General features: G+C 39.5%; 1 protein-coding gene across 2 annotated transcripts in view; it reads right to left on the bottom strand.

Moving 5' to 3' along the window:
- The window catches only part of EGF (epidermal growth factor), a 55,092-nt gene that overhangs the window by 20,406 nt on the left and 18,296 nt on the right, over window positions 1-16,390 (bottom strand). For both annotated transcript variants that reach the window (XM_072336225.1, XM_072336226.1), the window contains 10 exons: window positions 14,859-14,984; window positions 13,783-13,905; window positions 11,970-12,092; window positions 10,673-10,798; window positions 9,713-9,849; window positions 8,396-8,544; window positions 6,105-6,209; window positions 4,306-4,529; window positions 1,119-1,286; window positions 268-417 (listed from right to left, as the gene is read on the bottom strand). In XM_072336225.1, coding sequence (XP_072192326.1) covers window positions 268-417; window positions 1,119-1,286; window positions 4,306-4,529; window positions 6,105-6,209; window positions 8,396-8,544; window positions 9,713-9,849; window positions 10,673-10,798; window positions 11,970-12,092; window positions 13,783-13,905; window positions 14,859-14,984 — 1,431 coding nt within the window. The remainder of the gene's footprint in view (window positions 1-267; window positions 418-1,118; window positions 1,287-4,305; window positions 4,530-6,104; window positions 6,210-8,395; window positions 8,545-9,712; window positions 9,850-10,672; window positions 10,799-11,969; window positions 12,093-13,782; window positions 13,906-14,858; window positions 14,985-16,390) is intronic.

Genomic DNA, 16,390 nt, shown 5'->3' with positions numbered 1-16,390 from the left:
AGTGCCATAAATCCATGCATGAAAAATTACATTACAAATCTTGAGTGATTTTGTTCCTCCTTAGAACAAAAAAAAAAAAAAAAAAAAAAAAAAAAAAAAGAGAGAGAGAGAAAAGGTGAGAAACAGTGTGAAGCTATATTAAATATATTGGAAAATGTGCATTCTTCAGAGAAGCTGTCACTCATTATGTAACAAAAGGTGAAAGTTTTTCAATGTTATTTGGAAGATTCTTTTAAGGGGCTTTCTTTTGGATTTAGAGGATTGTACCTGCTGTCACATTAGAAGCATTCAGAGGCTGACAGGTTTGTCCATCCTGGGTTTTCCCATATCCTGTATGGCACATGCAATGGGCAACTCCAAAATTGTTTTCACAGATCTGATCACAGCCTCCATTCATATGAAGGCAAGGATTTGCCCCTAATGAAGAAAACCAGGTAACTTAACAAGCTGCTTCTTCAGTCAACATCTCCTCTTAGCCATGCAGAGTAAGAGCAGTAAGAAACACAGTAAGGACTGAAAAACTAGTAGGTTTCTAATGAGTGTTGTTTGGCTTTTAAATGTGTGATCTTTTATTATTATATTATCATTATTTCCTTATTATCTCTTCTTTAATTTTTAAGAGATCTAACATCACCCAAAAGGACATTACAAGGGTATGAGGAACCTGTGATCATCTTCTCTCAGTCAGGGTCTATTGATTTACTAGATAGTTTTTCTGCTTACAGGGAGATTGTTCCAAGCAGAAAACCAAATTATTTGATCAAAAACTCACATAAAATACAAAACCTTTCTCTGCATTATTTTTCATTATTTGCTTGTGAGTGGGGTGCTAGGAAACTAAGATAAATAGGAATTACAAGTCTGTGGTAGCTTTGTGGCAGTTGATGAGCATGTATTCTTGGGCACGATCATAAATATAAAAAATCAGTTAGTATTCCTGAACACACGCCCAGATGATGCTTTCAATGAATGCCAGTTGAACTGCAAGAGGCCTGTAAAGAACCTGTTCTTGAGAAGATAATCCTCTCCCCAAGGACATGGGAACATCTCTTATATTGACATCAGTGAACATCAAGAGGAGGCTGGAAGGGAGTGACTGCTCAATTTTTGCAGTGTACCTGGTTTCGCCAAAGGATGAACTACAACCATTGATGAGGGTCTCAGCATGCTGCCTCGAAGACGTACCCTGTTTTGGCCGGTCTTCTTGTCCACCCTCATTAGTGATGGCCTAGACCAGTCAGAAAACCAAAGGTGATCCTCAAACACTGCTACAGCAAAGGGGTGGCCTACAAAGAAATAAGATTCCTCATTACCACATCTGTAGATTATACACAAGAAACCAAGTATATAAGATCAGTATCTGCATAACTACATAACGACTTCTCCACTTCGATGCCTCATGAGAAGCACTAAGTATCCATGAATGACAAAGCACAGGCACTTGTTACTCATATTCTCAGCAGAACAGCAGCATTCTTTCTATTCACTGAGAAATCTCCTGATTTCAGTATGGCCCAAAGACACATTTTTTGCAATGGAAAGTAAGAACACATCTTGGTCTTCTATGGACGTCTAACTGACCTTGGAGGGACATTCTTCCTTTCTGAATCAGATTTGTTTCCTCCTGGTTCTCACCCACACTCGGAATATATACCTCGCTTTGTATCACTGCTAAGCCTCTCTGAGAGGCATATATTTTAGACACAAGATGTTATGGTCTTTGTTTTTATGTTTGGATGTAAGCCTCAACTAGAAGATGTTTAGCTTCAATAACTAATGTGAGACCCATAGAAGTAATAGTTCTAGCAAAAAATCAGAGCCAAACAAAACAAGTGAACTACATAAATTAAATCCTTGGAGAAGTAGAATATGCTGATACATCTTAAATACACACCCCAAATAAACTGGGATAAACAAAACAAAACGCAATCCTACGTAAGAAAATTTCTGAGAAATTTCATAAATGTTTTTAAATGTTAAATTAAAAAGTATATTTTTATTCTCCTAGTACTTCACCACCTCCACTGAACTGTAAAAATCACTGGACATTGTTCTTAGCTCTTCTTTCCATGCAGTTTGAGCAACTAGCACAAGATCTATCTACATGTTGTCTCCATTTAAACATTTATTCAAAATTTGGAGATATACAGTCTATACCATCAAAAGCAATGCCCCCTTTGGCCAGAAATTTTTTAATCTCTTCATTTGTAAGTATATTAGGGACTAAAAATAGAGATATAATATCATTAATGGAGATAGCAGGAAGAGGAAACTTAACAGTTACATATAAGCCTTTTCAAAACAGTGCAAACTCAAACTACTGCATAAAGAAAATAAATGGTTGTGATATTTACTGCCTTGGCCAAGTCCTAACAAGCTGTTTTACTTAAAGCTGAAAATGGAGCTAGGAGAAGAGCAAAACAAATCTTACCTATTTCACGTGCAACTAGACTAAATGAATTCTCAGTACAGGGGCACTAGAGGGAGCTGCTGTAATAAAAATTCCTACTGCAGCACTGCGGGTATCACAGAATCATAGGTTCATTTGAGTTGGAAGGGACCCTAAACGGTCACCTACTCCAACTCCTCTGCAATGAACAGGGATACCTACAGCTCCATTAGATGCTCAGAGCCCCTCCAGCCCGACCGGGGATGTCACCAGGGACGGGGCACCACCACCTCCCTGGGCAACCTGTTCCAGTGCATTACCACCCTTACTGTAAAATACTTCTTTCTGATATCCAGTCAAAATCTCCTCTTTCCTGACTCCATCTCTACACAGACTAGCAGCATCCCTAGTCTCATCCCAGGTTACCCGTCTCTGCTTCCACTGTCTTTGCATATTATTCTTGCTCTCCAGTTTGATCAGCAGGTCCTGTTTCAGCCATGCCAGTCTCTTGCCTTCCTTACCCATTTTCCTACATTCAGGCAGCCTCCAATCCTGATGGCACCAATCTGTTGCATTGGTAAGCAACAGGTTCAGTACTGTGTCACAGGTGCTGCCTCTCCTTCCTTCAGGGTAAAGCTGTCCAAGAACAAAAGCTGAATGCTGGTCTCAACTAATCAGCAAAACACCAAGACATCACATCTCTCTGCCTCTTTAAATTCACACCCCTGCAGGTTATTTCATCCCATATAGGCATTGATGTCCTTTTCTCCCATTTCCAGTCATCCATATCATTGTACACACTGTACTTTATTTATCAGACCCTGTGTTTCTACTGTGCTCTTAGCTCTCTTTCTTTCCAAAAGACACATTGCCCTGATCCTTGTGGAAAAATAAAGTGAGACATTCAATAGAATTTAAGGCCTTTCTTCTCAAGTCAGCTGTAAGGAGGAGGTTACAACAGAACATACAGCAGGGCAAGAGAGAAATGCTAGCGGGTCACTCTGCTCAGGGTTTCTAATATCCTATAGACTGCAGAATGATGCTTCCTCCTAGATCTCACCCTGCACACCTCCAAACAAGTGGGAGGGCAGTTGGGCTGGAATTAACACAAGTCTTCACAGAGCAAAGCCCAGAACAGCAGCAGCTTAACATGCCAGTCATGAGCCGAGAGTCCTCATTCTGCCCATGTTTTGTATGTAAACCTACGAAAAAGATCTAGTCCCCAGAGAGCTGTCAAGCACAAAAGGGAACTGTCCTCTCCAAAAATTAATTTGCCATGTATGAGTTTTTCAAACACATGGTTTACTTTAAATGTGGTACTACATCAGTTCCTCATTGCTAATACTTTTGTTTTCTTGCACCAGAAACAAAATCAATTACACGTCAAACAATAGCAATCTCAGCAATAACAACTACCAGCATACAGCACAAATCATTCTTCCATTCAATGTCTATTGTGTGATTAGAATTTTTCCAGTGTTCACCACTGTACAGATGCAGGTTCTTTGCTCATAGACTTTAACGGCCAAGATTGTCTTCCAGCTTACAACAATGTAACTCACTGGCATAATAAATACAGCAAGACTTGAACTAAACTAAGCAGCCATGTATGGAACAAGAAAAACACAACTTTTTCTTTTTCATTTTTTGTGGGGAAGGCAGAAAAAGTCTCTATATAATGCAAAATGGCTGACGTGTAAAAGCAGAGATTGTCAGAAAGGTGTTCTTTTCTTAAAATGGGTCAATAAATGTCATTTGGATGACAGATCATAGAATTAAGTAATGCCATTAACTTAACAGAGTTGCATGAGATACATAGCACAGCCAGCAACCAGCAGCTCCCATACATAGTCACATACGCACAGACACGCATGCTGACAAGAAGCAGTAGATAATTATCAACCCCAAAGCCTCACCTACATCATTCTGTGCAAGAATTCGACGACCAGAACCATCCAGATTTGCACTCTCAATCACTGACTGCTTAGCATCGCACCAGTACAACTTGTTGGTTAAGTAGTCAAGAGCTACTCCACTGGGATGTACTAGACCTATGTTGGCTATAACCCGACGATTGATGCCTTCTAATGAAGAGCTGGCAATCTGGGGATGGGTGCCCATTTCAGTCCAGAATAACCTCCTTTAGAAAACAAAACACAAACAGAAAGTCAGTAAGAAAGTGATTATTATTCACTCTGTGGAGCTCTTTCAAGAAGACATATATTCAGACAAAAGGCTACTGATCTTTTATAACTTGCCGTAAGATTCCAAATTACACTGGGACTTATGCAGAATCCCTGCTATGTTTGTCAGCTTCCAAAACAGCTCCTATTTATGCTACCTGCTTTTTGCACTTTCCACAAGTGCTGATAGCGGCATAGCAAAGTCAGGCAATAGAGCTGACACATTACCCAGCCAGTTGGCTGAACAATGGTGTAACAATGTACTCATACGAAGTTGCCCACCACTCATGGAGAGCAAGCAAAAGTCTTTAAAAACCAAACCAGTGACAGATCCTGCCTGGTCTTTTAATAACTTTGTGATTGTCGGGGTCTCCCTCTGGAGTCTTAAGTGTTACACAGTGAATGCTGAGTGTTTTTCAAGGCAAGACAGCTCAAAACAGAGACAGCTAAACCCAGAAATTACTTTCAAAGTTTGGACTCAATCCTGCAAAGCATTAGCTGCCTTTTTCAGGTTTACAGAGATACCCTTGGATCCACTTAGCTTTATCTACACAAATAGTTTTGCTGTAGCCAATGCAGGGATCAGTATTCTAGATAGTCTTTCTTCTATCTCAGATTCCTCTTCAACAATGGCTTTACAGTTACAGACACTGTCACTACTCTCACCACTATCCCTCTAACAACCTGGGGTTTACTGATGTTTCCTTCTCCCTTTCCCCTGGTAGCTATTGTTCCAAGCCATGCAAGCTTTATGCCTCTACTTGTACTTTGGAAAAGCATTCTTCCTGAACAGACCTGCCCTGTACAAAATGCCACTGCTGTCTTCCACCTCTACAGAAAAATTTCCTCAGATCTATGCCCACAGTAAAGCTAACAAAACAGCCTCCCTGATTCGGTTTCATGCATCAGTACTTAAAAACAGCAGGATATTAACACAAAGAAACTCAGCAGGATTCTGAATCCCTTTAAAACCACCTTACTACAGGTATATGGGCTCAAATCCATGAGACTTCACCACTGATTAAAATGGTCAGAATTTCATCAAGAATCCTGAAAGTTCAGGGTTTCTGTGATCATCTCAGCACAACCAACGAAAATATAAGGTGTACTTAAATCAATGCCCCTCCACAACAGTAGATTTCTGAGGAAACTGAAACATGGCCATAAAAAAATCCTTTGTAAGCAACATATGCTATAAGTGTCTATACTTTCTTCACAGCAATACATACAGAAAAACAAAGCAGTTATCAGTTTGGATTATTTTAGTAGCTTATACTTTTCTTTTGTTTCAACTACATGCAGTATCTTTAATGGTTATAATTTCTTTAATCTAAATGAGAAATTAACACCCCCCAACTCACAACAAAAACCCAGCAATAAATCACTGTAGCTCATATCACTCCACTAGGCAATTACTGTCCTAACATAAGGCTTAATGTAGTTTTTCTCTGCCAGAAGGGCAAGGCTAAGGTGCTTGCTTTTAAAAAGCCTCACCAACTGCTGCACAATTAACCATGTTTATCACTCCTTACCTCACAAATGGGTGAACAGCAATCCCTCGGGGCTGGGAGATATCCTCCCAGATGATCATTTTTCTTTGCATTCCATTCAAATTGCTCCTTTCAATGCATGCCTTCCTGCAACACATAAGACACCGTTAGGTCCTCCCTGCTATCTTTCTAATTGCCTTTCCAGGCAGAATGTACTAAGTTTTTTCATTACTTTAGCACAAACTGAAAGAAATCACTCTGCAAAGACATCTGTAATCCTGCTGCTATGGGGTGTCCAGTTCTTTTATCTACAAGTAATTCACATTACAACCCTATTATCTTGTCCAGGACATGATGAAAAAATACCTGCTGCTGTGTAGATGACTTGAAGCTCTCCTTTTTTGGGAAAATAATGAGTTAGAAGTATGACTGCTATCAGATTAATGTTAACTTTAAAAGGAATCAGGAGAAAAAACAGGTCCTAATTGAATGACATCATCAAATGTGTAAAGAATTTTTTTAAACAGCACATTTTGTAGTATTTTCCATCCATAAACTGCAGGCAATTTACATGCTGCATCTATTTTATGGGGACAGAAGTAAAAGGCCTTTTGATCACTCCTATGATCTAGGAACTGCAGATGTTCATTGCTAGAAACTGCACGTTGCTGAACAAATGTCAGCCTCTACACAAAAACAAGCCTATCACCTTCAATGCCTTCCTCAGTTCACAAAGAAATACCACACAATGCTGGAAGGAGAAATATACATGTGAAGGCTGCTCCAAAAGTAATGCCTCCTATTTTATTGTGTTGGCCCATGATATCAGAAGTGGATGTTGGCGATATGGCAGTAAGGGGTTGAACCTTCCCACCAGTATCTCATTCCATGTTGTTGCCATGTGACAGATGGCAGCAGGACAGTCTGACAAAAATGGTATCTAACATGGAAATGTGCATGAAGCAAAACTGTGTCACAGAAGAAAAGAAGACAACCTTTCTCTTGCAAAATGATAATATCAGGACTCGTTCCAGTTTGAAGATCATTGAGCACATAGCCCATCTTGGCTGAACTGCTCCGCCACACCCACCACCCAGTCCAGATTTGGCACCTTCTGACTTCCATCTGTGTGGATTGATGAAAGATTGACAGCAAAGGCAACATTTTCTCAACAATGATGCAATCATTCTTGTAGCAGTTGCAAAACATCTGCTGGTGCAGATTTTTATGGTCATACCATGCAGGCTCTTGTCCATTGTTGGCAAGAATGCATAGCTAATGGTGGTAACTATGTTGAAAAATAGTGGTCTGTAGCTGAGAATTTGCTCTATGAAGTAACACTATTGTGCATTTTGTATCTGTCTTAGCTTCTATAGAAATAAATATGAACCATTACTTTTAGAGCAACCTACATATCTGCGTATGTGTAATAAAAACAGGTAAACCCAGTAAGTGAGAAGGAAGTAGCAAATACAAATTCATGGCTACATCCTTGGATTTTGTCTTATGCAGCACCACAATTTCCCATTTCATAAGAAATTCTGGCATATTTATATGGGAGTATGATTGCATAGACACGTTTGTACCTAATATCAAGGAAGTAGACTAGCAGTGTATCTAGCAGGGACAGTGGCTTTAATTGGTACTTTTAAAATCATGTTTTTTATATTAATAAAATATGGATTATGCTGGAGCATCATGACTGCTCTTCAAGGAGTCATCATTGCACATTCTGTTCTGACCCAAGGTGAATTCTCTTTCTGTGCATGTAAGTTTGGGTACCAGCTGAGGCATGAAGTCATACTGATTGCCAGCGGTCAGTTCTCTTTAAGAGCAGAGAACTGACCAAAAAAATTATCTTAAAATAATTGCCCATTAGCTCTGAGGGGCATAAATTTAGCTGACAGCAATACTGAGCCCATCCTGAGATGTACTCAGCACAGTAATACTCCCATATATACTTATAAATATGCATTGTGAATATATATATATATACACATATATCTATGACTATATACACATACATATATTCACATGTGCACACATATATACATATATATGTGGTGCATGCTTTAGATTTTTTGCAACTGAATCCAAAACCTTGCTCCTTTGACAGACAAAGATAAAAATACAATAGTAGACTGAACATGAACTTCCCTCATTACAGTTCTAAAGGTCCTTCCAACCATAGATACCAAAGATTACAACTATCCATGCAGAATGTGAAGCGTTACTGAATTTAGAGTGATATCTCAGCTATTCCTGTATCAGCAGTCATTTATTCCAAATATCTCATGGCATGCTTCGACATAAATGCACTGTGGAGCATGTACCCTCGGTCTGTCCAATACAATCTACGGTTAATCCAGTCCACAGCAAGGCCTTCGGGTATATCTATAGCTCCATGAATAACTTTTTCACGATTTGAGCCATCCAGATTAGCTCGTTCTATCCACTTCAAGGCAGTGTGGGCAAAGTAAATCTGTGAAGAAATAACACATGAGGTGTATTTAGTTCCCATTGCAACTTTCTGCTTATTATTTCCCTTATCTCACAGCTCCTCTTTTGAGTGAACTTTATCTTGTCAGAAGTTCCCTGAATGCTTACTCTCAGAAGTCTGTACAGGCCACCTGTGATTCCTGACCAAGTGAAAGGCACATGTCCTTCAACCAGGATGACTGCTGGAGGCTGCTTGTGCTTAGCAGTAAATCCTAATTACCCTACATACAGTCACCTCAATACTCTATGGGTTGTTGCAGTAAGTAGCTGCATCACATGCAGCACAGCTGAGAAAGCAAAAGCAGGAGCAAGAGAAAGGAAGCATGTTATCATGTAATTCCCTGCTCATTTGGAAAAGGGGGCTGATGCCTCCAGAGTGGGTGATTTACACTGAGTACAATGCAGAACAACTGTGAGCTCCACCATAGGGCCCTGTTTCAGGGCAGGAAGCCATGTTCCAGCAGCACCTGAAATGACCACCCTGTAATGAGTCTCTGGTAACATTCCCATTTGTTTAGTTCTGTCCACCTGGTCCCTGAAATGTTTCCAGCAACATAACTGAGCTCCTCACTGGCTTTCACTGTACCATCCAGTACCCTTTTGTGTCACTCTAACGGTGTAAATAAATCTCACCATCTGAAAAAAAAAATAATAAATGACTATCTTCCATGGGAGATTCAGCAAAGTATAGCTGAACTTCTCTTCCAAACTCTGCAGGCAAAATGCAGGGCACTGGGATGTGGCCACACATACAAACTGCTCTCTATGAAGATGATACTCTTTCCAACAGGAATATCTTATAATGAGAAAATAAATCCAGCAAGCATTCAGCAGTTTTGTTCAGTAATTACCGTTACTCCTAGGTTTAGAAGGGACTGTGGCATGTAGCTCTTCTAAAAAAAAAATAAACTAATCCAAATTCCCTGTGAACTGGCTCTGTCAACATACACATTAAGGCAGTAAGGAAAGAGTGACAGCCTTCAACTTGTGTGTGGCATCTTGTGCCAGTGGCGCTCCTGGGGCAGGCAACGGAGCATCACGCAGTGCAACGTGTAATCTGGATCACTGACAGCAGAAAGGTTAAGGCACATGAGAGCCCAATCCATTTGTCCTTGCAACACTTCAAAATCCTCTCATTTTTAATACCTTACCTTATTTTCCACTGGGTCAGAATCCAACGCTAAGACTACTCCCATCTGCCCATCAAGTAAACTTGCATAATCTGTTCCATCAAAACTGATCCGGCGGATATCTTGGCTGTTTGCAAACAACAGAAATGGCCGAGGGCCTGGTGAAGAGGAATTGCACATATGTTAATTCTACCAGCTTCAAAATCATCTCTAGACTACATCACTACATAGGATGCTGTATTTGGGAACAACAGCTCCTGCACATCCTCTGTTTCTCTGTTCTTTTTGACACTTTAATAATATAATCACCAATACCTTAACTACTTTACTCTGGGCACTGCTTCTGTTGTTTGTTTCTTGTCATATTTCATGTTTTTCTTTCAAATCTGTATAACTATGTACATCTTTTCAGGTCAAATTATTTTATTTTCACTTAACTATATTAATTACCTGAGGCCAACCCCAAGTGAGCAATGAAAGTTTTGTCTCTGGAAGGAGTGAAAGGGTGAAAGTGTAAGTAACAAAGAACAAGAAAAAAAGAGACAAAAACTTGAATATAACATTTAAAAATTAAGATATACTTCCACCTCCACTGCTGGGTAAATACCACAACCATATAGCAGAGAAGGACAGAAGGAATTTGGTAGTATTTTGTTTTATTAGCCTCTTATCTCTAAAGCCTGGATTTAAATCTCACACACATCTGAGGCAACTTCATGCATCTTTTAAGTTAATTTGGCAGTCTAAAACTATCTCCCGAGAGAACGTTATCACCACTTTTATTACTGAGCTAAAAGCAAAGTTAAGATTAATTGTGCTAGAACCAGCACATTTCCAGAATAGATTATTTTTTCTAAGTGTTGTACACGGTAATATAGAACTAGTGCAAAGTCGTACTCCAGTTATGCTAATCATTTTAAAAGCCTCTGAAACATTTTTGCTCTCATTGGCAGAAATAAGCAGGCTTATCAAGATACTGACCTATAGCAGTGCAGTGCTTTCTGTCTCGTTGAAGCTTATATCCAGGAAAGCAAGCACACTCCCAGGAGAATGGGCTTAAGGAAGAACATATCTGGCTACAGCCACCATTATCTGGAGACGTGCAACCTTAAACAGAGCATTGGAAAATTTTAACTTTGCCATCCTAAGGAAAAAATACAACAAAATCGTAAGTATAAGTAAGCAAGCAATTCACTCTGGTTAGGATTTCTACAGTATAAAGTCTCTCCATGATGGACAGAATTCTAAAAAGCCTCACATTGGAGCAAGTCAAGTGAAATGAAATATAATTAGGTTCAGCTTCTCCTAGAGCCCTTCCTGAAAATTCAGGACACAAAGTGGGAGTGCACGGGATTGGGACTTATAACCTGGCTTCCATGTGTTGATTGGTTCTGAGAACTTTTTCAACCACGGAAATCTCATCCAAAATAAAACAGTAACAAATTCTATCAGAGATGGCACTCCATCTGCTGCAAAGCAGCAGCTAATCAACATTATTCTCCAAGTTAATTAATCTAGGATGGTGAACTGGTGAAATACAGTGACTTTCTAATAGAATAAGGCAAGATTTTAGGCAAGATGGAAGGAAACCGTTCATTCTTCTTGGGGCTGTACAATTCCAGCCTGAGCTTACTTAGTGGAGCAACCCCAGCAAAACAGCAACACTGCTACATGAATATGATACAGTGCAAAGTAAGTTGCAATTGTATAAGGGGAATTTGTCAAGGTATGAGATTGGCATTAAAAGTGCTGTCTTGATCCCTAGGCTTACAAAAATACAGCTGAAAAGTACAGCCTCCTGAATCTGGAGAGCCGCTAGAACGTGGAATGACATGAGTAAATGGAGCTTCTCCAAATACTCTAACTGCAAAAAAGCCATTTGCAGTTACCTATATGAAACTGTTGCAAGTTAAAGTGACTCAGAACCCGGGCTATGCAGTGTTGATAAAGTCATCTTCAGATTTCACCCAAGCCCTGACTCTGTATTGTCTGTCCTATGATTCCTCTCAAATGTAAACTGTAGATGTCACCTGCGACCAGCACCTGGGAGATGCCTTGTTCTGTGCTGACAGATGCCAGTAAGCATCTATTACAAATGAAGATGAATATTGCACATCTCAGCACTCAAAGTGCCAGACTTTCCACTGCCCCCTACCTTGTACAATTATTTACAGCTGTGCAAAATGACTGTAAGTGCCATCATTTATTTCTGGTTCTCTGTGCCAAGAACAAATAGAGTTTGGCAGGCATTTCCACTAGAAAACCATTAAACACTTACCCGTGCATGCTTTGCCATCCTCTTTGAGTACAGATCCTTCAGGACAAAAGCAAACAGGCCCTTTAGATGTCTGAAGGCAACCATGGCTGCATTCAGTGTCGTTATTTAAACAGGAAATCAGCTCTACAGTAATTTAAAGAGGAAAAAAATAATCATAAATGATACAAGAATTTTTTACTGAATCTCCTTCCAAAGGTGTGCTAACATTTTCTTAGTTGTCATTCAATTGTTTGGGCTTTTTTCTCCTTCCATTTTTTTTCACACTCTCTTGATTACAGCAAAGGAAAAACTCAAACTTACTTCTGAGTAATGAAGCCTTTACCATCACCAGCCTAAAATTTACAAATTTTTATGAAGGAATGAGATCAAAGTAGAATCAGGTAAGAAAATGATCACTTCTATACTTTAGATAAGGTGGATCGAGTTTCCAACATATAAGGAAGTCAGACTTAATGTGAAAAATATGAAGACAATAAGGAAAAAACAATGACTTCCTCCTTTATACAGTTCCATGGGATCCTCTCCTTTCACCTCTGCTCTGCAGTACTGCATCTCTTTACGACCCCACTCCAGCACCACATAGCAGCACCCCCTAGAACTAACACAGGTTTCACACAGCTGCTTCTTTGAATCAACTGTATATACCAGCTTAAATGAGGTGTAGCTGTTGCAAATACTCCTCCCAGTCAGCTGTGCTCTGAACTGGTTTGCTCTAACCCTTTAGGCAGGGTGAAGAAACCAATCTCATGTTTATTTCCTACCAGAGTATGTGGCTTTGGACAAACAGCTGCATACTGGACAATCTCAAGTTGCATAGATAGGGACATACCTGCCTTATGTTGTAGTGGTTATGGAGTCATACTACCCATGCCACATCCTTAACGTATGATAGAAAAACTGCATTTTCTATCTAATTTGAGTCACTCAAACTGTAGGCACAGAGTTTAAGTTAGTCATCTAGAGTAGAAATGTGTCATCTTGGACGCACAGGGACATCACACCACCCTACTGCTGCTGGTTGGAGATTTTCAGTCACATCTGACTGCCTCATGCAGCCATCTCCCACAGCCCAGACACCCATGCTTAGATCCCTGAGTCCTGTACCTGGCTTTCATTTAACTAAGGAAGAAGTGCCTCTTGGAGTTTTAAAAACCAATAGATTGTACAGCTATATATATAGACATTAGTCTTGATATTTAATACACCTTATGTCCTGCCACAATCCATACAGAAATCACTGCTGTGCACTGGCACTTCGTTGCAGAAGAAAAGATGTTGCCAGCTAGCAAGCAACTCAGCAAACACTGTAAAACTTAGGACCATAACTCAAGATGAGTGCTGCATGCAGGCATCTAGATGCAGATACACAGATGCACAAAACCTGAATCCTCTTTGCTCTCCAGGAGTCTCACTCGTGATTACTCACGTGTGTCGTACTTCCTTAAAAATGTCATCTGTCTTTGGTTCACACAGTTTAAGCTGGTCCTACTTGGATAGTAAAGGAGAGAAGCAATGCAACAAGCAAAGCTTTCAGAGGTTTCAGAGCTACTCAAGGACTGTCTCCAATATTATAAAATCACAGAGTAGTTTGAATTGGAAGGGACCCTTAAAGGCCACCTGGCCCAATTGCCCTGCAATGGACAGGGACACCTACGGCTCAGAGCCCCTCCAGCCTGACCTTGGGTGTTTCCAGGGATGGGGAAACCTCCATCCCTCTGGGCAACCTGTGCCACTGCCTCACCACCCTCATCATTAAACATTTCTTCCTTATATCCAACCATACTGTAGACATCCTTAAATTAGTGCTACTTACCATGACATGTTTTCCTATCAGGCAGCAGAACAAAACCTCTTGGGCAAGTGCAATAATAGGAACCGGGGATGTTCACACAGCCCAGAGTACAACCATGATTCCAGAAGCCACATTCATTGATATCTGCCAAAAGAAGACTCACTGTGTCAGAATATGGTCATCAGCCAATGTCATGGAACTGAGTTAACAAAGCCTAAAAGAATTAACAAAGCCTAACAGACTTGAAAAAAATCTGTTTCCCATTCATTTTACAAAAGATGGTGGTCCTACTCAACAATTTTTTAAAAAGCAAGTCTTCAGACCTAATTCAAATAAGCTTCAAAAACCTCCAAGCAACATATTCAGGCTGTATGTGTACGTGCACAGCATATGTGTCCAGAGGCAAGGTATGTCTTCCCATAGAGATTCCAGTTCCAGAACCCTGTGTGCAACCTAAAAATTCTCATCAGATATTTCCTTCTGACTAAAAAAAAACTCTTTTTTTTCAAAGTAGCTCCAACAGGACTTGAGAAGAATTCTCAAAATGGGGAAGTTATTTAGAAGTTTCATTTTGGAAAACAATTCTGGCTAATTTCCTGAGAATCGCATGGCTGCTGTAGATGTTTTAAGCTTATAATTTTGATGCCTTTACGTTTATCCAAATTTGGTCCTGTGGTAAAAAAGATACTTCTAGAAGTCATATGTTAACAGTAATTAATATTAGATTTTGATTAAAGCAATCCAGACTCAAACATTTATAACTGTTAGGAATTAATGCAGTTTTTAAAGGTGAGGTTTAAAACAGCCATCGTGTTGCAATATTTTTCAACATTTCACCTTCGATGATACAATCCATTCTAAGTTTTATCGGGATCCATAAGAATGACAACTTCTTAGGCTAAGACCAACATTTCTCACAAGGACAGCATTTGTGGTATTTTCATACATCTCCTTTCGGACTGTATTAGCACAGCAAAGGACACTAAACTGACATGTCAACTTGAAGTGTTTCTTCATCTTCAAATTGGATTACAGTAAAAGAGCAGAGGAATCTTTTTATCTCTTGAAATAAAGCTGAGAGTAGATCCATGTATTACCTTCACAAAACTGTTTATTTCGACTTAAAATAAAGCCAGTAGAACATTTACACCGATGAGTCCTTGAGTCTGGCCTGCAGATTCTTCTTCTGCACTTTTCTTTGTTCAAATCACAGATTCCTTTTTCTGGAAGAGCAAACATAATGTAAATGTAACTTTCTGTCCAAGGAGGAACTGTTTTGAGCAAAGGTGCTCAGTGACATACCTCTCCTTCTCGACTGTTACTTGTTCAACCTGAGTAACTTGTTTTATAATAACTTCTATAACTTTCTATTGGTAAAATTGAGCCAAAAATTCACTATCAAATTAAAGCATTTGTAGGACAAAGAGTACACTTTTCAAAGACAAAGGGCAAGTTTCTTCAGAGCGAGAAGAAACGAGCCCTCAGCAGAACCCTTACTGCTACCCTTACTTCATAGAACAAGGCAAACAGATACTGAAGAATCTCATTCCACAGGAAGGATCGTCAGAGCCTCGTGTCAGCTCAGTTACCTTCCACATCTGGTGCTTCTGCAGATACACGGCACTCGTGCTCTTATTTCTGTCTCACAAACTATTATTTTTGTTTTAATCTTCCTAATCTTCTTCTAGGGTTGCTTGCCCCTTTTCCAAGCTAAGAATAGCTGAACTGCTGCCACTGGATATGGGTATGTAGCCACCCACACACAACCCTGTGCTTGCCCTCTGCTGTACGTGTAATAAAGGAAATCATGGGCTCATACAGGCAGGGAAGACACTGGATGTGAAGGAATTACTTATACCACCTCCAATTCAACATTTAAATTCCAAGAGATGGAACACCAGCATAATATTAAATTTCAGCACTTAGTCTTCTGCTGGCCCCAGAGGAAGAAAAGCTGGCCATCAGTTGCAATGACAGATCACAACTATAAAAGAGTGAACTACTTTCCTAGACAGACATTTCATCTTGACTGAAAGCAACAGCGATGGGTATATTTGCATCAGACAGATTAATTTTTCTCTAACAAAAATCACATCAAGGAATGAAACACAGTGATGGATGACTAGGTGGATATTACATGTGTTATTATGCGAGCTTATCAAAAAATTTAATCTTATGTATTCTTAGCTGAGCCTATCTTTTTGTAGAACTAGTTTTGAGTTTATGAACTAGTCCTTAACTCATTGTCCCTCCTGCGGCTGAATCAGGCACATATTATGGTGAGGTGTCTAACTTCCAAATACAGAACAAATCACAATGACAGTAATGCAAATATATTCAATCTCAAAATGATACAAATGAGCAACCAGATGATACTCAAGGCTGCATCTCAAAACTGAAGGTGAATAGTCACTAAGTATGAATCACAACATTTTTAAGATAATCTTTTCTGTAGAAGTAGTCACTGTGAACCATACTTTCTCACTGACCCCTACCCTATCACATTTTATTCTTGGATGATTACTTGCCATCAGTATCTCACATTGGAAAGAAACAGAAAGTAATTACTCCAATATATATATATATATATATATATATATAAAATATATGTATATGTGTATATATGTTA

This window comes from Excalfactoria chinensis, chromosome 4 (genome assembly GCF_039878825.1).
Source record: "Excalfactoria chinensis isolate bCotChi1 chromosome 4, bCotChi1.hap2, whole genome shotgun sequence".
In the NCBI taxonomy this organism is placed as follows: domain Eukaryota; kingdom Metazoa; phylum Chordata; class Aves; order Galliformes; family Phasianidae; genus Excalfactoria; species Excalfactoria chinensis.
Note: the sequence above shows the minus strand (reverse complement) of the source record. Positions and strands in the feature narration are given on the sequence as shown.